At 41.8% G+C, this 27037-nt stretch overlaps 1 protein-coding gene and 1 non-coding gene across 2 annotated transcripts; one reads left to right on the top strand and one right to left on the bottom strand.

Moving 5' to 3' along the window:
* Window positions 1-539: 539 nt before the first annotated feature.
* LOC135487983 (17S U2 SnRNP complex component HTATSF1-like) lies at window positions 540-16024 on the bottom strand. Its single transcript, XM_064772313.1, has 9 exons — window positions 15944-16024; window positions 15273-15432; window positions 14521-15064; window positions 14177-14379; window positions 13714-13880; window positions 13293-13389; window positions 7065-7154; window positions 6456-6842; window positions 540-1989 (listed from the first exon to the last, which is right to left on the bottom strand). Exons 2-9 carry the CDS (start codon window positions 15420-15422, stop codon window positions 1963-1965), a joined length of 1665 nt encoding a protein of 554 aa, XP_064628383.1. The 5' UTR covers window positions 15423-15432; window positions 15944-16024; the 3' UTR covers window positions 540-1962.
* A 1825-nt stretch (window positions 16025-17849) lies between these two features.
* Window positions 17850-17936, top strand: Trnastop-uca (transfer RNA opal suppressor (anticodon UCA)). Its single transcript has one exon. It is a non-coding gene; the product is annotated as a tRNA-Sec (tRNA).
* The last annotated feature ends 9101 nt before the right edge of the window (window positions 17937-27037 follow it).

Here is a 27037-nt window from a genome sequence, read left to right as displayed (position 1 = left end):
ACCTGTCAACCTCGTTTGTCTTCCAGTCTAAAGCTGTAGGCGGTTTGAACCAGTCCCCTTTACATTATCATGTATTTTTGTACGTGTTAATTATTACTAGCCCCCTGCTCTCCGGGGGTGTGACCCAATGGGTGTGAACCGATCATCAGATCTTTATCATCGACTTGGCATTTACTTCCAAAAGTCAGATCAACATCGGATGCAAGGGGTTCTTTTTTGGCGCCATCACAAGTTGAAGATTGTTAGTCAGTTTATTTTCTAGCTCAACCATAAAATGACCCCGGGGGCATGAACCACTTGCTGAGCTCCAAAGGTTTTGAGGTGACACTTCACCCATTAATAAAACCGCCATATGGCAGATCAGCCTTCAAAGTCATCTTGCCAAATAGATCCAAGGCAAATTGTATATATAGGTCATCTGCACTCAGTCTCGCTCACTGCAAGGATGGAGTATGTGAAAAGTCCTTCTCATCCTTCTTCAGTGTTTACTCTGCATTGAGAGGAGAATTCTCAAAAACGAAAAACATCAACATTGAATATGCATGATAATGACATCTTCTTTATTTTCTCATCAATATTCTCAGCATAGCACATCATTTTCATACCGTTATTCACATTATGGCCACCAAATGTGAAACAGACTGCATGTGGAATTGAAGAGACTGCAAAGAAGGGGTTTGTAGTTACCATTGGGCAGCTCTTTGAAGAGTCTTGGTAAGCATGGCCACAGGCAGTACAATCACCTTGAGAATATGGCAGGAATTAGACTAATTACCAATAAGAAATGCTTGATTGGTTTCCCAGTCAGAAAGACATATCTCTAATATCATTACATATAAGATATCAATATTCAGCACATAGTAAGTAATGGCAGAAACTTGGGATGATGAATTCCAATAGATGAGCTTTTGATGGAGGAAAAATCTGTAATGATCAATGAATAAACCGCGTCCTCTTGAATTTGGGGAACTTATGCTTTCTTCACTGCAAATTCCCGAACATCATTTGCAAGAAATCTGTTCACAAACTTTCTCTACAAGACTTTACCAAATGAAAGTCTACCCTTCATTGCGTAAATTTCGAACAGCTTTGTCACAGAGGTGAGAGAAGTCAACTAAACAAAACATCAATGAATTTTGTAAAACCCGCCTTTCCCAAGTGTGTATATGGGGAGGGGCGATGAATGAATGAAACCTAACAATCCAGCGGACTACGCTACTGGTATGAACCATAGAAAACTCCAAAGAATTCACAGAATTCAACATGCAAATGTATCTTGTTCAAATAATTATCTACAATTATTTCTGTCTGTTTCAGATAGCAAAGCGATATAATCTTTCTCTGTGCCTGATTTATGCTGATATATATGCTTAGCAATATTTATGTGACCTATACTATAGGAATTCACTTCTAAATGCAGCTATTCAACATCATCAATTACTGTCGCTTTGCACAAACTCAGGCCATCTAAGACTTTCGTCAGCTGAGCTAAAAACTGTTTGATGTGACATGTCTAGTTACTGCACAAGAAGCTTTGTTCAGATTTCAAGCAGGCCACACTTAAACATAAACATTTGTTGGAATAACCTGGCTTCAAAAGGAATTACTTGCTTTATATCGCATATTCATGATTTTGCTTTAACAGTTCAAGAATATTTACAAGTGCCTAACTGCATGTACATGTACGGTAAGCCTAGTGTCATCGGATTCGACATATTCAACAAAGACAAGCACTTTTGTCTGTTGAATACAAAATCATTATACACATCACAAACAGACTTGAACTTGGATTTGAGACTTGAAAGACCTGTCCGGTTTGTGTAAGTTTGATACATGTTTGATACATGTACTTCTGAAAGTGACTTGCCCACGGACTGCATAGAACTACCATTTTGAATGGAAATCCTCCAATGGAACATCCTTTCTGGCTTTTATGTTGCTCCAATGTCATGGACTAACCGATCAACTTGATACAGTGCTCTCAATAACCTGAAATGACAAAAAGTTGAATGAAAATTAGAACTTAAAAGGGCATCCTCTCAATCGCAATAAACAAAATATTCCACCTTGGGAAAACTTTTCTGCTAACAAAGAAATAGTTTTAAGCTTTATGACACAAGTTTCAGGATTCTGAGGCTAAATCTTAAAACTACAAATGTCCCACATCATGTCAGAACTTCATTTTAAAGTTTACGATTTGAGGATTTAACAGCTGAAAGTGTGATGACTGGCATAACGATTTTGGGTGGATCCGCAGTCTTTGTGTGTCGAAAACCATAAGAATACCGGCAACGAACAGTCGGAGGAAACCTGGTGAAATAAAATCAACCAGATTAGCGCATTATTGTCACAATATAAGACGAAATGGTGCGAAATCTGCAAAGTCTAATCTCCCGTTTGAAAGGTTTCACAATGCCACGCACAGATCTCCGTAAACACGGCCCGAGTCCCCGCAAACAGTTCAGATCAAGCCGATCGCATCTTCAAACACACTGAGGTTGCTTGTTAACGGCTGGTAGCATCACTCGACTATTATCATTGACCAACCCGCCATCAATAAGGACCCATTTCCCCTCCATTATGGGGTACAGAGATAATAGTGTTAGGAATTTTGCAATGGGGGGCAACAATCCCACAGCCATTCACTCCTGATCGTTACTTTGTTCAAAACAATCGTCCCGCTTCATTTTTTTGTCATGGTCTTGTGCCTCTGTGTTTTTGATTCGCAGCTTTCTATTTAGGCAGCTGAACAGTTTGCCTAGGGCACTTCTGTCTTGTTTACCTTATTAATCTTCACTCGTTTCCCTCTTTGTGGGTGTCTTTTTGATTCGGGGTTAAGTCTGCCCAAGTCATTAGCACCAAGTTTAATTAGTCGGCACTGAAGAGCTTCAGTCACGATTGCTCTTTATAAAGTTCCGTTACCATATGTGGGCAGATTTTAACTTTGTGACAGGAAGTTTTCGCACTATTTCGAAATTCACTAGGGAGGGCAGTCAAAATTGAAATAAAATTTGACAGGCTCATGCTCTTCAGGCTCAAGTACCAAGTAACTTTGGGTCTATTAGTCAAGAGTGTGTGTCAATGTGGTACAATTATTGCCCTGGTATAATCGTCTTTCTTCAGTCATGTCATGTCATGCCCTGCCAAGCCCCCCCCCCCCCTCTAAAAAAATTGGAGAGAATATGTTTACATTTCATAACTTGGGATAGCGGTAAATGAACAAGTGTGCCTTCATCATGCAACCTTGTAACATTCAAACATGGTCGAGACACAAAGCACGCCAACCCCACTCACCAAACATAGAATGTCAGCAATGCCCAGAATGACAAGCAAAGAAACCGATCCAACATTTTTCAAAACAGCCCTTGGATAATGTCTCCAAAGATACAATCAAGAGTGAATGTGTTGAATGTGGTTCAAGGAGACAGAAATGCAAGAAAATTGAGAGAGGACAAACGTTCTTGACCTGGACGAGAAGTCAAGATTTTTGAAGGTTTAAGATTCTTCAACATAATATTGTGCATGGCTTTGCTTTGACTGGAATGGCTGTGTACACTTCCTAACAAGTAAAGGCAATATACTCAATGTTTGAGACGAGAGTATTTGCCCCTTCCCTTTTGTCGATTCTTGGGAAACGCAACAACATGAGTTGGGAACTGGCTTTAGTTGTCTCATCCATTACTCCCCAGGGATTCTAATTTCATTTGATTGGACATTAACTACATCCTAAGGAGAGCTGCCATTTGTGTTGTGTTATGACACTAGGGACCATTACCTCAACTGTCGCATGATTACTGGACAAATTGAAAAGGCACATGACTGGATTTTTGGTTTCACTAACAGAAATTGCTCAAGTCTTTTCTTTTCTTTTTTTTTGTAATTTATAATTTTTTATTGCAAACTTTCAAAAGTACAATCTTTCACATAGTTTCATACATTCAATTTACAATGTTTTTTTCCTATGTGGTGCAGTGTGCAGTGTGCAGAAGTGCAAGTACTTAGTCTTTCCCTAGACATATATAGTGTTTGGAATATTTCCCCATTTTTTTTCAAAATCTGTTCTTTTTTTGTGGCATCTTGTGATCTGTCATTGCTGCGCCCTGTGATAAATGTCAAACCAAGTGTCAAAGCTTGCCAGTTTGCTAGAGGCGATCAACAACAAAATAAAAAGTTTCTTCTCCACGAAATTGTACAAGATAAAATAATGGCTTGCAATTGTCAGGTCATAACATCAGCCGGGCCAATAATCTCGGCAGGGAAGCCCCATTTTACGAGACGGCAATGTATTGGTGCCCTTGTTGTTGATAGCCTAATATTAGTTCTGGGGAATTGGCCATATACATCACCGAATACCCATCGCTACAACAGTCCGAGGACAACTGCGGTGAACAGTGTGAAATGTTTCCCGTGAAATTGGTTATGAGTTTGGTAATTATTCGGAGATGAGCTCGTCTGCTAGCGGCACAAAAGCGAGGTTGATTGATAACGTTTTTCATTATCCTCGCCCGAACTCTGAAATGAGCTACACTTGTCATGCTGGCGCTTGCCAGCTCGTCAATGATTTACCGGAGTCCATATTAGAAACACGGGGCCTTTATTAATGGGTGAAAGTCGTAAACTCCGAGTCATGAGATGACACCAGGGATAAAAGATTCTGGTAAAGTATCAACCCTAAAGTTACTCTACCCGACATTTGTATTGTGACTTTTTGATAATTTTGACTCCCGGTGTCAGCGGCTATGGATTTCTATTATAAATGTAACAGAATGATTAACGACATTGACAATTATGAGGCATATTGTCAGCCTCCCTGTTTTACAAGGATAGATTTGTCAGTTGGTGTCTTCTAATTAATTGGTGTTTTGTCAGCGTTTTATCACTCTTCTAAAATTTATTGAGGTGATTTTAACTTAAGTGGTAGGAGATCTCCACTGAGTGCGTTTTTCCTGCAGAATGAGAGAGTAAGTGCTCTCCAACATTTGAGTAAAGAGAGGCATATTCATGAATCTTCACGTTGCGTTTAGATTGCTAGCAGCATGGTAACAGCTTCCTCATAAAAACAAGGAACTTTCCTCTTGACTTCCATGTGGCGAAGAGAGGGAGGCCAAGTGGTCCGGCCTACTCTCTCTTCCAAAGGCAACCCATATCACAACAGATGGTGGGAAGGAGGGGAAAAAACCGGAAAAACCCCTTGAGCTGAATCTTGTTTTCAACATTGACCACAAATTATATGCCTTGTTTTTGTGGAAAGCGACTCCCCTTCTGGATATCCTGGCTACACCTATGGGAGAGTGGCACATATAAAAGGCATATAAATTTGTCAAGTTTGTACATGTAGCAGCCTGCAATTATCAAACTGGCACTGCAAAGATCCAGAGATACTCTCGTCCATCATTGAGGCATTGGAGAACAGATAATCTTTCTGTCTCCCAGCACTTGTCCCATATCTTTGTTGTCATAGGCAGACCACCATGCACGAAATCAAACAAGACGGACAACTTGCTTTCTTTTTTGTCATCCTATGTATCGTCAAAATCGAACCTCACGTGTGCTGATTGAAACTCGAGAGCTTCTTCACAGTGCGTCTGTTGATGCAGTGCCGGCCATTCTGCATGCGACCGGTCTCTAACTACGGGATGCTGAGGTATTGAGTTTTGAAACTTTTGATACAAGGTTCTGATTCAATCTGATCTCATGACCACTAGTAGCTGTCACCTTGCATGGTTCTCTGATATCCTGTGGTTGAAATAATAAGTGATGTTTTTATTTTAAGAGAATGCTAACAAGTTTTTTGGAAGAACAACCATGCTGCAAATGACAACAGCAACTACCACAACCTTACTAGAAGAGAGAAGGTCATCATATTCAGCTTCCTAACCGGCAACTGCAGACTATCCATCTAAGACTGAGAATGCAGAAGATGAAAAGAAATCCCAACAGCAAGTTACTGCAGAGATATTTGTAATAACAGAACATCAGAAACACTGAGAAAACCTCCAAGGATTTGTCTCAAAACAACGCTGCAAAAAACGAGACAAGATACCCTGTGGTAGACCAGACTCCTTCTTTCCCATCCATCCCAGATAACCTCGCTGATCTGCCAAGAAACTGAGACTTCGGGACTACCAGAAGAAGCAATATTTTCATTGCTCTTCACCGGAAGTGCTGGGCACTTCACTCGACAATTTGTCAATATTTGCTCTCGAGTATTTTGCATGTCATTGTAACATTACTCCCTGTTGCTATTGCCAAATTGTGTTACTGCAAGTTACCACAAAAATTGCAGTAGGATCTGGTTCTCAACAGCAACTGCAAGTTTGGTAAGGGTGCTCAAAAATCAACCTGTAAATGCAAGATTGATACAAGGTTTTCCTGGCTAGCTCTAGCCTAACACAAAAGTAACAGGGATATGCTCATAAAACCATCAATAAAATCAAACATATTATGCAACCTACCTCCATGGCTCTTGTATCCTCTTCAACAGAAACAGTGACAACCTTCTCTGCAGCATCAGGTTCCTTTTTCATCTCTGCATTCTCCACTTTCTCGGAACCAGCATCCTCAACTTTCTCATCACTTTCCCTATCTTTCTTTGCATCTGCTTCTTTCTTTGCTGCAGCCTCAGCTTTTTCTTTTTCACCCATCTCTAAGAACATTGCCCACTTCTTCAACCGGGCCTCCCGCTCTAGTTCGGATTCTTTAATCTCATATTTCGTCTTTCCATCCCACGCTGCGGCGGAAAGTTGCCGCCCACCAAACCATCGGCCATTTAGCGCTTCCAGACAAGTGTCAGCCTCTTCAGGTTCTTTGAATCCGACTGTGGCGACACCCTCTGGATGTCTCTGAAACAAGAAATGGAATTTGAATTAAAGTAGAAAACCTGATGGGATGCTAAAACCATCGATGACACTGGAGCCAGTTTTGTATCTTTAATATAAAAACAACTTTTTTCCCCCGACATTATTAGTCCCTCTCGCTTAACAATTACACATAAATCTGTTCCTGTACCCCGCAAATGAGCAATATTTGTCGCAGCTTTTAAGATGGTTTATGATTCAACTTACATCATAGACAGTTACTTTCCTAACTTCACCAAACTTTGAACATTCCAATCGGATATCACTTCGGATTTCTTGAATGGTACCTGGGTCTTTCTGCAATGACAAAATTGGGAGAAACTCATAAAATGACTATTTAGATTATAAGAAGGGATTCTGAAAGCATCCAAATCTGAATATAAAAGACATAGCTGTAAATTAGAAAAGATATTGGTGATGTGACAAACCACACAGGAGTGATTTTTGTCACACACGACCACGATTGCAGGTTGCAGCTATCTCAATTGCTGGTTTGTGGGTCGCTTAAGAACAGTTGATTGGGACCATTTGGCAATGCCTGAGGCGATGCAGCTCAACCCCTCATAGCCATAGCACTGACAGCCCGCCAAATATCTTAATCGCAATTTTTTTCCTCGCACCTTCTGTTGAAGAATAAGTTTTCAGCAAAGAACAGGGTGTGCACATAATTTTATTTACCAAAACGCTAACCCAAGAGATTTTCAGGATAGGATTTCACAAGGCGTTTACAACAGGGCAAACTCCATCAATTTCCATTATAATCAGCCATATTTACACAAGGTATTAACTTGTATTTCTGCTATTATTCTCGGGTTATGAAAACGGTTCAACATCAGGACGATAATACGCGGAACTCACGAAGACTGCTGTCCCCTTTATGACCAGCTAAAGGAAGGACCAATCCAAGCTCTTTGCGAGCTGCGACAGCCTAATGGTCCATTCACGTCAGATTTACCGCACAAGAATGTGTCGGCTTTGTTGTGAACGTTTTCAACCACTCAGCAGCCGAGTTGGAGAGCACTAGGGGTCTCTCTACTTTGTGCCACTGCTGTTAAATGAACAATCGAAAAGAAAACAACTAACACGGTCAATTTATCTCTCCAGGTGGCGGCTCTGTATGATAAGACGACTTTGTTCCGTATCTCACATTTGCTGTTTACATTTCATACATTTGGTGCGAACAGTTAAAATTTAGCGTGAAAACACGACACACTGTCTGTACTGTCGAGTTGACATATTGAGTTTCAAATTATGATACAAGTTATTTTGATGATGAGTTGAATATATCTGAAAATCTACATTTGAATTTGTCCATACACTGAGATTTTAGGCTTCTCTCTGGATTGATATTCCATCTTAAATTACACCTCTCTCCATCTCTTGCTCACCAAATGGTAAACTACAGCCCGACAGAATATAAGTGGTTTAAGTAGCCAGACAAGAATGGTGTCAATTACAATGTATGACAACAATTACGAAATTTACCCGAGTCTGTTGACAAAAATTCAGAAAATTGGTGATCGGCAAGAGAAAAGCATATGTGAAATTTTAATGTTATGTTGAAAGGAATTTGGAGTACAGGAACCCACTATGTGAAAAAATGTGGAAAACAATGGGATTGTGTTGATAAGAATTTCGGGCAACATTCTCATTTTGTTGAGCACGCTTATTAACTCCTGTCCCTGTTTTTGGCTCTGACTTGATGAAGACTCATGATGAAGACTACAGTGGCCGAGTTTTCAGCTCATGTTTTAGCGATGCTCACAGTATCAATGAACATTGGATAAAACTCATGGAAATTTTAAATAGCAGAAAGCTCATGTGACTTAAGATTTCATCACTGTTGATTCAATGTTGATTTCTTAATCGAGTCAGCAAACTTCGTCTGCAAACCAGAACACAAGAAGAGAAATTTCCCCAGTCGTTCGAAAAAAAGTGGTAGGGAACTTCTCGTAATGTTATTTCTCTGAGTTTATGAACAGGCAAGAAAACAGTGGAGATACCATTGGTGTTTGTACAAGCAGGGTCCTCCCATAGCCCACTTTTCCCACCAAAACAATCTCCCAGTTTCCAGTTACACAACTATTTACCTTCACACCAACGCTGGCCATATCTTGGTAATTTTCAGGGCGATATGAATATTGTTACAAAATCATATTTATTGTCATAATAAAGTGTGATTTGTTTTAGCTTGAGTACAGGAGCTTCTGGGCTTAGGTTTGTAGCTATGGAGATCACTGGGAAGAAATCCTCTCATATTACGTGACCAATTAGAGGAGGACCAAAAGCGTTCCATCCTATTACTTTATATACTGCCAACCTGCAAATACATGGCCACTTTATTTTGCGGTTTGGTGAAATCACAACATTGGCATACATCTATCTTGAATTTCATAGTGTTTGAAAACAATGTGGGCCTAAAAATAATTTCAACATGAAAGAACGGGCATGCGATCATTTTCAGGTTTACATATATTTTTAATATTTTTTCTGAAATATGCTACATACATATACAGGAAGTAGCATGGAGGAAAATACATTTTGAAAGTAGGGAGCAATCGTTCAGCAGTGTTTGTTCGGTATCACCAAGATAACGAATCCTCGTAATTTGTCACTTCTCCAGCGATGATCCTTCAACGATCCCAATAAGGAAATCATCAAACACACCTGACAACCCTGCGGCATCAACTGTGGTAGACCAGACACCATCATCAAAGATCAAAACAGTTTACTTTTTCAAAGGAATTTTTAAGGTTATACACCAATTGACAAAAGGAGGTTTGGGGATAAATGGGCACCTTTGAGACACCGACCAAGTGTCATCCCAGGTGTGACTAGATGTTTACTTTGACATTAAAATCGGGCCAAATAATTTTGATATCTTTCAATGACTGCTCAATTGTCATAACTTGTCCTTTTTTTAGAAAACAATTTCTCCAAGAAGGGAGCCACATGCAGTTATGATGCAGGAAAAGAAGGGACAGAATTATTCCCAAAATCTGTTTTGTACCCCAGGGAATCGAATTGGTTACTATGAGGAACAGCCGGATGTTTGAGTTACCTGTGATGGTTGCATCGAAAATCCGACATCTGAATTTTGATAAAGTGTTTACTCCAAATGAACACACCTCGGATGACATAAATGAAACAATCTCAAGAATTTTATATTTTTCAAACGTACAACCTCGACATTACTGCGACCCTTTGTCAAAAGTGTCATTGTTATCATACGGGCTACAGATGGGAACGACTGGCACTCTTAGACACAATCTGCGCATTCATACCCACACGCCACTACGCTAAACTCGGACACCAAACACGGCAGCATAATGTCTATCCAAACTTCCTGGTTATTTTAACGGATTACACCGCAATTCTTGGCTTTTAACGGATTGGTTGAAGGGATGGCAGCAGCCGGTCCAATTGCACCACCGATGGAATCTCCGTCCACGGATATTTCCCAAGAATCCTATAACACAGGTGAGATGTCATCGGTGGCTTTTCTTGGCGATAAACAAATTCGGTCATATCTGAAATTCTGCCCCCAGGCAAGGGCCACATTTGGCAAACTTTATGCACCTTTTCTGTGAGGGGAGGAATGTTCATTAGATGGGGAGAGGGTATGTGCCCTGGGGTGAATGGGAAACCGTAGTGGTTAGAAAGTGAATTCTGATGATGACCCTTTTAAAAATTGAAGGATATCTCATAAAATGATAAATTTTACACAATACAGAATGAGAGTGAGACTCAGAAGACACCCCCTCCCATTTTTTAAAAATGTACTATATTCCAAGTAAAATGGTTTTACCTTTTCAATATTACACTCAAAACGTTCAAGAACCAGCTTCTTCTCCAAGGTTCATTTCAAATCAGGGAGTAGATACCAGCAAAAATCAGTCTATTACATAGACACAGACACAGCACGCTGCACACTTTTTCATTCTCGCCAGTGAAAACTAATTCTACAATCAGTGAAAACAGCTTAAAATTCTTCCTTTCGGGATATTAAGGATTTTATTCTGCAGCTAATTCGTTGAAGAGGTCATTGAAAATGCAAATCAACTTAATTTTTCACCCAGAACATCCTTGAGGCTGACAACTGGTCAAAGTTTTCAAAATAATCATCCTTGATATTATTCAATATTGCGCAATGAAATTGCACCAAAAAATAGGAAGAGATTGCCACGATATTCCCTCTAGGCAAATGTGAGGCAAGACCAACTATGTTCAAGAAAAGTGGACCCACCAGATAAGAAGTTCCACTAAAATACTAAAAATTGAAAAGTTGACATGCCTGTGAATGGCTCAAGCCTGCCAAACTTCAGACAACCCCTTGTACCCCCCCCCTCCCCTCCAATCACTTATTCATCAAAGTAAAACAAATCTGGCTCTCCCATTGGTGAGGCCTTATGGTTTACAACCTAAAGCACCGGCAATTCCATGTTTGATTCTTCTGGGTAATTTAACCGAGATATCCCCAGCAGAAATGTAATAAAGGAGTCAGCTTGGATTACCGATATCTGATTGGATAATGACAATGCCCCTGGTTGTGATAATTCAGGATACCGTATTTATAATCCAGAAAGTGAAAATCCGACAACATCCTTGAAACTGAAGACGATTGAAAAATGTCAAAGAAATCGGGGGAAAAATGCAAATTTTATGGAGCCTTACGACATAACAAGTTCCAACAGCAAAATTTACTCACAATAAAAAACATCAGCAAGTCAAAAAGATACCACCAAAAGCAAATTTTCCAGTGGTAAACATTTGGTAAAGTTACCAACTTGGAATACAATCAGTCCTTTCGCACGGAACATAGAACTTCATCACAAACAAAAACGAAGCAGAAACCTTCGTTCAGAATCATCTGAATGACAAATGAGACACTCGAAAGTCACCCTTGAGATAAATGACACAAAATGACAAGATACAGGAATTTCTGTCTAATTTCAACATTCCTTTCCGAGGTGAAGAATCAATCAAAAATTCATCTGCAAATATCGCTCAAAGATGAATATCATTATCAGGTAAAATATTGGCTAACCACAAATGGATCTGTGGCCACTTAGTCTGTCCACAGCGCGGTTGATTGAGGCCAAAATTCACCGGACACAATATTGAAAGATGAAGTGTTGTAGTCATTCATTTAGTGTCAGATAATATGAGGATTACTAGAGTCTTCTTCAGGAAATTGTTTGGCGCCTTTCTCATGTTTCTAGCCTAATGAAATTTTGAAGGCAGCCAATGAAAGTATGGATGTCAAATTGATTCTTGTTAAAAAAGTGAAATGTTTGATTCCTTAAATTTGAACAGCAGTGCACAAAATTTAATATAAGTGGACACAAATTTCACTTCACAGCCACTGTTTATGCCAATTTCTAAAGAAAGCAGTGATTGAATGAGGTGTCACATAATATTGATTTCAACTCTTTTAATCAGTAGGCCTAAAGTGAAGCAAGGAATGGAGCAGTGGTGAAGAGCCTCCTGATGTCCTAACCATCACCATCATCGCAGAACAGCCTATAATATATTCTAGTGCAAGATTCAATCATGTTGTCAGTAAAGTCAGCCAACACTCGGGAGAGATGAATAACGTGCCGCGAACAAACATACCGAACATGCCTGCATAAATATCCACCAGCCTCAATGTTACATACATAATGGATCGGATACGATTATTAGGTTGTTGAATAGGGATCAGAAGCATGAGAAATGCAAAAATTAGTCTTGAGGCATCTTTTGTACAGGTTATTTAAATGAGCTATGTCGGGTCGATGCTCAGAGTCTGAGATTGGGTGGAATTGCTGATGAGATGATAATGTGATTGAGCAGGAAAGGATTTATAATGAAATTATTTCCATAAATGTCATTGTCACAGGTGCCAAGCCAAGGGGGCACCTTGGCCTTAGCCCTCTCCCCTTCCCCCAATTTCAGAAAAGCAATTTAAATCAACAATATTCATGAAAGTTGTTGATTCAAAAGGAGAGGTTCAGGTTACTCTGAGCCTTACAAGTCCTGCAAGTAACAAAGAGTGCTGCCACCTGCTCACCAAAACCTGCATGTATTTGTTTGAAACACTTTGCAAATGTTGCCGATATTTCAGGCCAGTGGCCAATTCTCTTAACTACAAGAATAATTTATATATGTATGTAGACATGAAGAATCTTTAATGGAATGGCACTGGGCCACACCAAGCATTCACTTAGATAGTATATACATGTAGGATTATATAATAATAGTAGTATGGTGGTATAAAAGGTATAAATATATTTGAAGTAAGGAGGACCAGTTTGTGCTGCCATCTGAATCCAGGCAGCACAACAAATAATCCTAAAGGATATTAACCCATTCTCCAACACAAAGGACTTCCAGTGCAAAAGCTACACTGAGGTCCCTTCTTCCTGGATTCAAAATAAGACAAAAGTAACTAACCTCAAAATCTACAGGGTTGAACACATTCTTGAGGACTACGACTTTGTCCGACTTCTTCCTCTCTCCAGGGACGAGATCAGGCCGCCAATCAAACAGCCTGAAAACAAGATGGCGAGACTTTTAATGGAATTCTTTAATTCATATCAATTACCTCAGTACTAAGCCTCTTTTATATTGTGCCTTAAACTGGCGAGGCTCTGTCACAATGTCCTTTACAACAGTTCTTATAGATCTCAGAGACACTTTCCTAAAGTGGTCATTTCTATCAAATTTGACCTCTGTAATCATGACACTTCTCGAATTAGGGCAGCATTTCTCAGTCCCAAGGGTGTCCCTAATAGAGAGGTTCAACAGTTATAGCTATGTTACCTAAGTAATCTAACTAAGTAAGCTTTAAAAACATCACAAGAGTTCTGCTTACTTTTCTTGCTGTAACTTAATTTTCCTCTTCTGCTTGTTGCTGAGTTTCTTGCGTAGTTTCGGATCATAATCACCCTTCACAGAAAAATTTGCTTTCTCAACATGAATGGTAGAACCCTTACAATCACTCCCATCCAAAATCTGGAGAGCCAAGTCAACAGATTCAACCTGCAAGGTAAGGAAGGGGCTGTTAGCTAACAGTGTAAAATTGACCTTTTTTCTCTATTCTAAAGCCACCAGGGCACACTGGTTGAAACAAGAGCATAAATAACCTCATGGAGTACCAAAAAGAAGGCTTCTCACTATACAAAGTGTGTTATCCTATATACACTGAACTTCATTTCTCATGTTCGCTTAAAATCCGTGTGAAACTGAAGTTGGGTCTCAACTGATTTCAGGGATCTCGGGTTGCATAGGGTTAAACAATGATGTAAGCTGCAACTTCCCTGCTTAAACAATCTTACCTTGATGTAACAACATCTTCCATCACCCTTATTCTTTCCCTCGTCATCCTTGTACAACTTGGCCTTGGGTTTCTTTGTCAAGGGATCAAACATCACCATGCCATATTTGGACATCAACTCGATGAATTCGTCATTGGTGATGTCTGCTGGGAGGCCCGACACGTACACATTGGTATTTCTATCCTGATCCATTTCAAACCATGCTGAAAGAGGAAAATACAACGAAAATGTAACAATTCGAAGAAGTTATACACACATGCTCTTTTCTCAGAAATACCACAAAAAGTTATAAACAATTCCGGGATTCCGTTATAACCCCTCATGCTGATCAAGGCTATACTTACTGGGATCCTCCCTTTTTCTCTTCTCTCCAGGTTTAGGTGCTTCTTTCCCTCCTTTCCCATTCTTGCCTTTTTTACTGTTGCCCTTTTTACCATTGCCCTTCTTAGTTGAACCATCCTCTCCCTGTCCCTCTGTCTCATCACCACCAGTAAATTGACTATAATACTCGTAATAAAGACAATAATCAAAGTCTTCTTCCTCATTTAACTGCCCATGGTAGAACTTATAATAGTCTCTGCAATAATCGATGTATTCTTGTGTCCTTTCTGGAACTTCTTGAGATTCTGACGTGCTCGGTGAAGCTAATGCTTTACTGCCTTCATTGCTGGCAGTAGTAGTTGTACTATCTCCTGTAGTCCCAGCAGTGGTATAACATGAGTTGTAGTAGTAATCATAATATTGTCTATAAGCATTGTCTGGGGCAGGTTGTGATGACTCTGTGGTGGTTTCTGATTTTGTGGTTTCCGTTGCTGCAGTGGTACTGTCAGCTTCAGTCGTGGTGCAGCCATAGCTCATCTGGTACTTTGCGATAAAGTCGTCATCAATCTGAAGATATCAGGGGAAAATGTTATGACATGCATGAAGCAAAATTGACACTGGTGCAGAGGAAAATGCACAATTTTAACAGAGCTTACAGAGCTCTCAAACTCATGAAGCAATCATGCTATTGGCCTGATCACATTTTTGACTGAAAGTGAAATAAACAGACAGGTTCCATTTGATACACCCTGTATTCTTGGAAAAAACAACTCACCTTTGGAAACCAAGCCTGTTTCTGGGAGTCCCATTCATATTCAACGCCATCTTTATCCTTGTAGGAGGACTGTCCCTCTGCCGCCTCTTCCTTGGCCTTATGAATGGCTTCCTGCCGCAGCTGTTCCTCGAAGTCCTCAGCATCCGACATGTTGAGGATGCTAGTTTATAGAAAATAAGGAAGAACTAAAAGAACTAAGCAAGTACAAAAAAGAGGAAAAAGCCATACATAAGCAATATATATGAAATATATGGCATAGCAGGCCCATTGAAGCCTGGGACATGAAGCCTGTTATAATGATGATGCATTGTCATGTTTGTGACCATCTTTAGTAGTGACACTGCCTGGGTTAAGCCTTCCACTGACATGGAGAGTGATGAGTGTCCACTCCTTGGCGCAGCGGGTATGGTCACACTCACTTCGGCTGGGGCATCATTCATGCACTTCAGGTGGAGTTCAAGGTGGGGGCAAGCACTTCGTAAGCAAAACATTTGTCCGACAATAGCTCATTTCTAATGGGACAAGCGAGGAGAAATATAACTGCCAATAGTCGGATTTAAATACACGAGGGAAAACGAGACTCTTCCACGCAAAAGATGCCAAATTAACTCTTGACAGTTTCATAATAGTTAAATTGCTTCGTTGCAATGAAAATGATTATATCAATCTACCTTAATCACAAATGTTGATGATTTTGGAGCAGAAATTACTGGAATTTCGATGGTATTTTTCTTTTTTCTTTCGACTTTGACCAATTCCTCTCGAACCGGGCGGTGTACTGGCGTCTCATAAGGGAGTTTTTTGTATTCATACGCGGCCAACCCGTAGTTTCTAAAAAACCATTCATTTCTCGGTCCTCACATTATGCCAGTGTTAATTTAACAGTTGTTTTGGCAAAAACATGTTTTTGAAGTTTCTGAAACCTAGAGTGCTACTCAATAGGCGGCTAACAAGAAACTACGCATTTTACTGTTGTTGCCGACGTATGTGTACACTGAACTTGGAATGTGCGTCGGCCCCGTGTTGAAATGCCGTCCAGTGCCCGTTGGTGATTTGTGCAAAATTCAAAATATCTCAAAAGTTCAATGGTTGACCCTCGATTTTTTTTTGATTTTTGTGTAGCTTAAGCAACTGTCTTTCATGGGAGAATGGTCACTGTAAGAATTATTTAGGAAGAAATGTATAATATTTGGGATTTTCCGTGATTGTCCGGCCCAATTGTCAATATTGCCATTTGGGATGGTGAACAAAGCTAGGAGCAAATGCGACGCTTATGATTTATTTAAAGAAATAAACTGCCCTATTTAATATCCTGCAGAGAATCGGGCGTTTCCAGTGATATACGACACAAATGGGTTGTCCTCATGCAATCACTTTCGAAACGCATTTTTTTTTAGATGTTACGTCAGGTTAATGGGGCACGTCATCATCGCGTACATTCGGGAAAAACGAGACCTGACATGCCTAACGAGACCTGACATCAGCTGAAAACCTTTTTAGTGTCAGTGAATATGGAGAATCTTAAAAAATATAAATTAAATCTTCTGTTTGTCGTCAAGATATTCATGTCATCTTTGATACGACGCTTTTTATCCATGCGATGTCCACGGTACAGTCACATTGAAAGTGTGCATACTGTAAAATCGACCAAGAGCTGCCACGACTTTCTAAATGGCATCACGGGATGCAGGGGCGCCATCTGTGAATCGCCGTTAAAACTATACGTCATTTGTCTCTGTGATGCCGTCCTTTGATACAGGTTTTGATATTCACTCCTACATCGTTTGAAATATCGAGAGGCCGTGTATATTAAACCACTGGTTATGTCAGGATGCTGTGTTGAAATGTAGAAGTTTGAAATGTCCCACGATAAAAAGTCCGTGGAACAAAGGATTCTATTATGCACTTTAACCATATACCATATACCATTAAAGATTATTATCATCGGACAATTGCGTCCTTTGTTGGCCAGGACTACAATCCCTGTCACACTAGACTCCCTGGCGGGCAGTCCATTGCGCCTCATCCTAATTGGGTCTCCTTAAGGTGAGATACGAGGCCAACTGTCCACTGCGTCCGGACTGTCGACATAATATGTCACACCATCCTGAGGAAATCAGGGGTCTAATGTTTGCGAACGTTAACCCCTGACTCCTCAGGACCGGTGATAAGTTCTTGATGTAGTCACCAACTAATTGGCATCATTGCATTAGCATAGCATTATCATTATATGTTATGAATAGGCCTATATTCTATTGTGATAACAGACAAAATGTACTTGTAGGCCTATATATTGATTAAAACCAACAGACAAGTATTACTTTGTGACCGACATTTGTATTCATGTAATTGTCTCATCAAAATCATCCAAGGAGATGAGACAAAATTTTAAAAAATTCATCAGATATTTATTCAACTATCTTGCATAAAGCACAAGATGTTGAAACTTACATAGGAATTGACTTCTTTATGCATTAGATGCAAATTATATCTGGTGCTAAGTGGAATTAAAACCATGGGAGATTAACTGTCGTTATTCACACTACATATAAAGCACATGACTAGTAATGGTATAGTGCCCGAATGAGCCTCAGTGGTCTGGGGTGCAGGCTTCAAACCTGTAGCCGACTGACGTCGGAGTGGTTCAATTCCACCTTTCGGGCGTCTTCTACCAAGCACAATTATTTTTCTTCTTCATTTTAATGATGCAAGAAACAATTGAAAACGTGATTGATGGTTCAATTTAGGGCAGACTTGTACTGTGTACTGTATGTACATTTTTGCTATTTGTTTCCTCTACTGTCAAGTTACCAGGCGCCGTTACGTTGCGACCGGTGATGACAGTAATATTTTACCCCATGAAATATATTATGTTATCAGTTTTTCCTTTTCAATGATGGTTAATGTTATTGGGCAGATTGGTCAGGAGCCATCACAAACAATGTAATTAGTCAAGAGCCATAAAAACTGACAGTAACACTAGCCAGGCACCGGACCAGGAGCTAAAACAAAGGCGATTCTCCTCGCTCATCTTTTAATGTGCCCTCGGTCAGGAGCCGTCAAAACCTAATAAAATGTAGACTCTTTCACCAGTCTCCTCCATTCACTCACACAAAGATGGGCAACCTCGAACCAATGATACCAGCGCGTTCGGTATTGCATCCAAGTGGGTAACACGGTGGAGCTGCCAGGTCAGAATTCAACTGTCAAAATAACCAGCTGTCGGAGGCTCTCGACACCTGGTGAGAGCTGAGAAAGTCAACCAGACCGAATCATACTTGGCAGCTCCACCGCCGTCACGACTAGAACAAATTGGACCTCAGAACTCCGCCGTATTGCAACATGGTGCGGGAGATGGGATAGCCACAACATGATTGAATCGAACCTGGCCATGGGTACTCGATCCAACACAGTAATTGGGTTGAGACAGTCACAACCAGACCGTAATAGACATGGCAGCTCCGTCGACACGAAAAGAGGGATGAGACAGTCGCAGTAAGACCGAATCCGACAAGACTGGGAACATCTCGCAACTCGACTATCCATCCGTGTCAATACGGTGAGAGATATGAGACAGTCACAACCAGACCGAATTGGACCTGGCAGCTCCGTCGACATGAAAAGAGGGATGAGACAGTCGCAGTAAGACCGAATCCGACCCGACTGGGAACATCTCGCGACCCGACTATCCATCCGTGTCAACACGGTGAGAGAGATGAGACAGTCACAACAAGACCGAATTAGACCTGGCAGCTCCGTCGACACGAAAAGAAAAGATGAGACAGTTGCGGTCAGACCGAATCCGACCCGACTGGGAACATCTCACGACCCGACCATCCACCCGTGTCAACACGGTGAGAGAGATGAGACAGTCACAACCAGGCCGAATTGGTCCTGGCTGGCCACCGTGTTGTCACGGTTAGAGAGCTGAAACAGCAATGAGCAAATTGAACCGAAGCTAGGGCGGCTTAGATTCTCGGGGCAGTCCATTGCGTCATCAATTTTAGTCTCATATAGTTATACGGTAAATAATACTAGAGTTGATTTATTTACTGGACCATATTCAAGCTTAGTATATTTTAGCATCGATTTTGAATGGTCTGCTGGTAGTCATGATGATGTTTGTGATGCATTTCCTATTGATTTATTTTTTTAGATGTCATGAATCGTCTTCATGAACCGCTGGAGGCCATTTCTTATAATACAATGTATACATGTAGTTTTAAAATGAAAGTTTCCCCGTTCAATTCTACAATAAGCCTGTTATGACCATAGATGCATAGCATGGACATTTTGAGGTATGTGCTCATTGTGACATCATAAGGCCGATGTTCTGTATTGATCTGCTTGTTTAAAAATTCAATATCGTTAACTGTTTTATTAAATTTACATAGTTTGATATTGTATACTGTTTTAGTTTCATATTTTGATATTAAAGAGGAAATGTATTCATCCATTATAAAACGTTAGTTTTATCCTTTTCTTGGATACCAAGTTAATAGGGCAATTAGTTATATGACTGGATAATGTCATAACTTCCAACAGTTTTAATGTTCTCTTTTGAGTTAATCTCATAAAAGCTCTGAATGTTGGAGATATGGTCCCAACTCCCCAGCTCCATCAGCTGCAAACCCCTCACTAGCACGATATCAAGTATTCGTATCAGTAACTACTAGTACTTTACTACACTCCTGACGCAGTGGACTATCCTAGTGTCACTGAGACAAACCCTAATAAGTACCATGTTCCACTCCTCCACTTCAAAGTCTCCAACTCATTAAACCTTCGTTCTGACGACTTAGAGATATTCCTAGACCATTCAGCTAGTCTTTATTTGCATCCACATCACCTACACCGGCAAGTACAGCAAACGAAATTGGCAACATGTGTAAGTAAAACAGTGACTTTCTGAACAATGGTGAGGAGGCGGTTTTTCTCCCCATCCTGCATTCGCCAAATCTAGAAAAGGCAAGATGAGAAAATGCAGAATGGAATGAAAAACAAGGGCGAATTGACAACACGGCCAAATAGAACTAAAGGCAGATAAGCGAAGGCGAGTTGATGAAAGGTAAGGGGAGATCCGTATCTCAAAACGAGAGAAGGCAAAATGGGAAGAAGGCGTAATGAGTCAAAGGCAAAATAAAAAAAGGCGAGATAAACGAAGGCTAATTGACAACAAGGCAAAATAGAACAAAGGCAAGATAAGCAAAGGCGGATTGATAAAAGGCGAGGTGAGATATGGCGAAACGGGAGAAGGCAAAATGGGAAGAAGGGGAGGCGAATTGACACAAAGGTCAATCAAGAAAAGGCAAGATGAGATAAGGCAGGATGGAACCAAGGCAGAATAGGACAAAGGCGAAATAAGAAAAGGCAAACTAGGATGAGGCAAGATGAGAGGAAGGCGAGTTAGGAAGAAGGCCAATTGGAACAAAGGCGAGATAAGACGATGGCGAAATCGTAGAAGGCGAATTGAGAAAAGGCAAGTTAGGAGAAGGCTAAATGGGAGAAGGCAAAATTGGATAAGGCGAATAAGGTTAAGGCGGAATGGGCAGATACCCCCAGGACGACATCCACCCTTTCAGCGTTACGCTGATCAGTTGATCCATTTTAAGTACCCCGGGAATAGACTCCCGCGGCACTCTATTGCGTCGTCCTAATTAGATCTCAGGACAGAACGAGGCCGGTCCAATGCGTCCGGAGTGTACCCGGGATAAGTAGTTACTCCTTAAGTAGTTCGTTTAAATTTCACCCTCAAGATGTTGAAGATTATTGTCAGAACAGGGTCATTACAATAATCGAATACCAGACTCAGTGGAATGTTCCTCTCCTCGCACACTTTTCGGTTATGGTCGGCCCGAATGTTGCACTGCAGTACAGGATGGATCCGTATTTGCACGACTCTGTTATGCCTCGAGAACTCCAAGGTGGTAGCAACGACTATTGAAATACTATTCTGGTTGTAGTCAATGTTGTTTATCATTTTCCTACACCAGTCCTCCAACACAGTGTTGGAGAACTGGTGCACTGTGTTGGAGGACTGGTGCACTGGTGCACTGTGTTGGAGGACTGGTGCAGGAAAATCAGTCCATAGGAATAGATAAAGTGTCCAGCGACTAATAATTCTTCTGTGAAGAAATTACCGGGTTTTCCATAGAAACATATCATAACCGCCACCGAGCAAATGTGCAGAACACTCTGTTCATAGCCGGGACATCTAAAACAGTTACACCGGTAGCATGTCCCCGCCCATGTCCAACTTTTTTCCTTTTCTCGCGCTTTTATATGTGCTCAAGAACGCCACGTGGCAGGCGGGATTCCGCCCAGTCATTTTGCGTTTTTCAGTAAACCCATCTTAGATTCAATTTTATTTCATCACGTGACGGGCCACTTGTCAATTTCGGAACAGCTGATTATCATCACTTTCTCAAGTTTCCGCAGAGTTAAGTAAGTTTTCAGAAGTTGATGGTATATAATCTGACAACTAAGATCGTGTTTAGTGTATCTTTTAGCGGGTCTTGTCAGTTGCGTTTTCTTCGTCAGGTAATATTAGGGGGGTCGCCTTGCCAACGACTCTCTCTAATGGCGACTGGGTATTAACCCATGCATTGCATACTATGTGTAGAATGCGGTTAGCATTATGAGTTCGACTAGAATCTGAGAATGAGCCTAGCTGCTATTATCAACTTGGCCTGTATGGTGATATCAATGTCACTGATAAGGTGGCCTTCAGCTTCGTGTCTTGCTGCACTATTGCCCATCAAACAGATAGTGCCAGTCCGGCCATTTTGAAAAAAATTTATGCAAGATGAGCAACAGTATTATAACCCATTAGGCCGAGGCCAACAGTTTGTCACTTTCAACACTATGAAGTAGTCTCACTACATGCTGGCATTAGGGCCTAAGCGTCCCTAGTCTACAAGACATTGACGACCAAGGTTTGCATCTGACAAGATTCATCCCAATTACAGTTAAATGAAGTAAAGACCATGAGGTTGCACAAAGCCAAAACTATTTCATGACCAAAACTATTTAATTTATTTCATTATTTCATTTCAGTTTGTATCGGTAGCCCACAAGGGCCTACACTAGACTGTAGCATAATCATACTTCAAATTCAACGATGGAGCACAAAGGGTCTAAAACTACCACTAGCAAATCCACTGAGATGCGGAGTGGTAAACCTCCCCATCCTTCTACAAGAAGATGGCGGGAGCAGACAAGTTTGATAGATGGCCAGTCGGGCTGGGGTGTTGATACAACGGTGGTGGTTTCAGCAAAAAAATTATGGGTGAGTGAAATTTTTTAAAGGCATCTTTCCTTTCAAGTTTAGAGTAGCCCATGCATTCTGTAAAGTCAGTTTGCCCAGTTGAGACAGTTTAGTTGAGACACCTCTGCTAAGATCCCCAGTTGAGACACCTCTGCCAAAATCCACAGTTGAGACACCTCTGCCAAAATCCCCAGTTGAGACAACTCTGCCAAAATCTGCAGTAGAGACACCTCTGCCACAATCCCCCATTGTGACACCTCTGCCAAATTCCCAGCTGAGACAACTCTGCCGAAATCCGCAGGAGAGACACCTCTGCAAAAATCCCCAGGTGAGACACCTCTGCCAAAATCCCCAGTTGTGACAACTCTGCCAATATCCCCAGTTATGACACTCCTGCCAAAATCCCCAGCTGAGACACCTCTGCCAAAATCCACAGTTGAGACACCTCTGCCAAAATCCCCAGCTGAGACACCTCTGCCAAAATCTGCAGTAGAGACACCTCTGCCAAAATCCCCAGTTGAGACACCCCTGCCATAATCCCCAGTTGAGACACCTCTGCCAAAATCCCCAGTTGAGACACCTCTGCCAAAATCCCCAGTTGAGACACCTCTGCCAAAATCCCCAGTTGAGACACCTCTGCCAAAATCCCCAGTTGAGACACCTCTGCCAAAATCCCCAGTTGAGACACCTCTGCCAAAATCCCCAGTTGAGACACCTCTGCCAAAATCCCCAGCTGAGACACCTCTGCCAAAATCCACAGTTGAGACACCTCTGCCAAAATCCCCAGCTGAGACACCTCTGCCAAAATCTGCAGTAGAGACACCTCTGCCAAAATCCCCAGTTGAGACACCCCTGCCATAATCCCCAGTTGAGACACCTCTGCCAAAATCCCCAGTTGAGACACCTCTGCCAAAATCCCCAGTTGAGACACCTCTGCCAAAATACCCAGCTGAGACACCTCTGCCAAAATCCCCAGTTGAGACACCTCTGCCAAAATCCCCAGCTGAGACACCTCTGCCAAAATTCCCAGTTGAGACACCTCTGCCAAAATCCCCAGCTGAGACACCTCTGCCAAAATTCCCAGTTGAGACACCTTTGCCAAAATCCCCAGTTGTGACACCTCTGCCAAAATCCCCAGCTGAGACACCTCTGCCAAAATTCCCAGTTGAGACACCTCTGCCAAAATCCCCAGTTGTGACACCTCTGCCAAAATCCCCAGCTGAGACACCTCTGCCAAAATCCCCAGTTGAGACACCTCTGCCAAAATCCCCAGTTGAGACACCTCTGCCAAAATCCCCAGTTGAGACACCTCTGCCAAAATCCCCAGTTGAGACACCTCTGCCAAAATCCCCAGCTGAGACACCTCTGCCAAAATCCCCAGTTGAGACACCTCTGCCAAAATCCCCAGCTGAGACACCTCTGCCAAAATCCCCAGCTGAGACACCTCTGCCAAAATCCCCAGTTGAGACACCTCTGCCAAAATCCCCAGTTGAGACACCTCTGCCAAAATCCCCAGCTGAGACACCTCTGCCAAAATTCCCAGTTGAGACACCTTTGCCAAAATCCCCAGTTGTGACACCTCTGCCAAAATCCCCAGTTGAGACACATCTGCCAAAATCCCCAGTTGAGACACCTCTGCCAAAATCCCCAGTTGAGACACCCCTGCCATAATCTCAAGTTGAGACACCTCTGCCAAATTCCCCAGTTGGGCACCCTAAGTTAAGCAGGTTTCGGTAGGAGCTGAGGATAGTTTTAGGATTTCGCCAACATTTTTTGGGACAGGTCCCCTATCCCCTGTCTTGTGATGTCACAATGTCTTTGTTCTAGAACTGGCATGCGCTGTAGATGTAACTCTGTTTGCCAAATACCGGATGTGTATAACCATGGCAACCAGTGATTTGGAATTTGCTGAAATATGTCCCTGTTCTTTAATTTTAGTCCAGATCAAAATCCCAGACAGGAGAATCATCCCGAACCCAAACTTCAGTAAGACAACGTGGTCAAATCATTGATGGGGTTGTTGCTGCACCTCAGGTTGATACTCCTATGCCTAAAGGTCAAGCTCTGAGACTAGTGCCAAAGAACCAGTTTTATGGGCCTACTTCTCTGTCAGAATCTCGAGTCAAGAAACCTGCTCAAGAAAGAAAGTCAGATCAGCCACAATCTGAGTTTCAGACATCTGCACAAAAATCTCGATTAGAGAAACCTAAATCTCAAGTTGAGACACATCTGCCAATACCAGAGTTTGATACCCCTGTACTAAAATCTCCACTTGAGACATCTGTACTGAGATCTCAGCTTGAGACTCCTGTATCACAACATTGGCTGCATACAGCTGAGCCACATTATCTGATGGTTACACCAATTCCATCATCTCAAGTTGAGATACCTATTCAACAACTTGAGTCGTATGGAACAATGTTAGACACACCAGTGTCAAAATCTCAAATTGGGACACTACCAGGACTGTTTGATACACCAACACAAGGGCAGAGTGGTGAAGCCTCTGTGTGTTCCGAATCACCTACTGTTGGACAGTTTAACAAGTCAGATGATAAAATATCCTTGCCATTTGGTCCTCGGCTTTCTAAGGATGCAAGACGACTTGGTATAGAGCCTACACTGACTGGAGACTCTGGGTTTCAGAGGTCTTTCAACGAATTTGTAGAGACTGGGAAAACTTTGGCGTTGCAGGTGGAGGATATGCCAGAAGTTACTGGGGTGAATTATCAACTGAATGACACAACCAGGATTACGAACTTCACCATCCGCCGGACCAAGCTCAAAGATATCGAGAGAAGGGAGCAATCGCTTCGGAAGTGCCAGAAAGCAACACCAGTTCCAGGCGGAGCCAGAATTGCCACCAGAGCATCGTTAGCATCTAAGAAATTGGTAAGTCTAATGTTTTTATTTAACCATTTGTGACTTGCTTTGGCAAAAGTAGATGCTTGTAAATTTTTTCAAGAAAATGATTGTCTAAGTCGTCCCCAGCGGCAAAGTAACATAATTGGATTGGAGTTTGGAGTCCGTGCAAATCTCATCTCTGGTAGAACAGAAACAGAAACACAGAGAGATAAGTGCGTCATTGACACTTAACTCGCGCGAACGGATGTCTATTGTGATTTGGACTGTAGTCAATGGCGTCGTCAAAGGTGGGAGTTTCAAGATCCTTGCTTGACTGGTTGTGTTGGACCAGTTATAATTTTGTATATTTCAGGGAAAATACACAACTTTCCACTGCAAACCCAAGTCATACGGTCTGATGAAATATATTTCAAAAGTGATTCTCTTTCAGATGAAACATTCTCGGTCAAAGGAAACTACTGATCAGCTTGTAGCCAGTCATGTAGTGAAACGTGAAATGTTGGTGGCATCTAGCAAGACAGATGGTGACGCTGAGCGGCTATTGTCATCCCGCAAGAAAAAAACCAGGCCAGTGACCAAAAAGGATGCTCCTGAAGCACTGGCATTGCCTCTCAAGATGGGAATTGCTGAAACTGTGGCTAAAAATGGCGATCGAGCTGAGGTGATTGCTTCCCCTCTCAAGAAAGAAAAGGCCAGGCTGATGATCAAACCTGGTTGTCATGCAACGTTAACGTCACCTCACAAGACTGGAAATGCAGAGGCAGAGGCTGAGAAAGACAATGGATCTCAGACCGTTTCCCCTCTCAAGAAAGGAAAGGCCAGGCCGATGACCAAATCTGGTGGACATGATATGTTGATGTCACCTCGTAAGACAGGAAAGGGTGAGGAAGTGGCTGAGAAAACTGATGGGGCTGAGCTGTTTGTTTCCCCTCTTAAGAAAGGAAAGGCCAGGCTGATGACTCAATCTGGTGGACATGATATGTTGATGTCACCTCATAAGGCAGGAAAGGGTGAGGAAGTGGCTGAGAAAACTGATGGGGCTGAGCTGTTTGTTTCCCCTCTCAAGAAAGGAAAGGCCAGGCCGATGACCAAATCTGGTGGACATGATATGTTGATGTCACCTCATAAGACAGGAAAGGATGAGGAAGTGGCTGAGAAAACTGATGGGGCTGAGCTGTTTGTTTCCTCTCTCAAGAAAGGAAAGGCCAGGCCGATGACCAAATCTGGTGGACATGATATGTTGATGTCACCTCGTAAGACAGGAAAGAGTGAGGAAGTGACTGAGAAAACTGATGGGGCTGAGCTGTTTGTTTCCTCATTTAAGAAAGGAAAGGCCAGGCTGATGACTCAATCTGGTGGACATGATATGTTGATGTCACCTCGTAAGACAGAAAAGGGTGAGGAAGTGGCTGAGAAAACTGATTGGGTTGAGCTGTTTGTTCCCCCTCTCAAGAAAGGAAAGGCCAGGCCGATGACCAAATCTGGTGGACATGATATGTTGATGTCACCTCATAAGACAGGAAAGAGTGAGGAAGTGGCTGAGAAAACTGATGGGGCTGAGCTGTTTGTTTCCCCTCTCAAGAAAGGAAAGGCCAGGCGGATGACCAAATCTGGTGGACATGATATGTTGATG

Source organism: Lineus longissimus, chromosome 5, assembly GCF_910592395.1.
Source record: "Lineus longissimus chromosome 5, tnLinLong1.2, whole genome shotgun sequence".
In the NCBI taxonomy this organism is placed as follows: domain Eukaryota; kingdom Metazoa; phylum Nemertea; class Pilidiophora; order Heteronemertea; family Lineidae; genus Lineus; species Lineus longissimus.
Note: the sequence above shows the minus strand (reverse complement) of the source record. Positions and strands in the feature narration are given on the sequence as shown.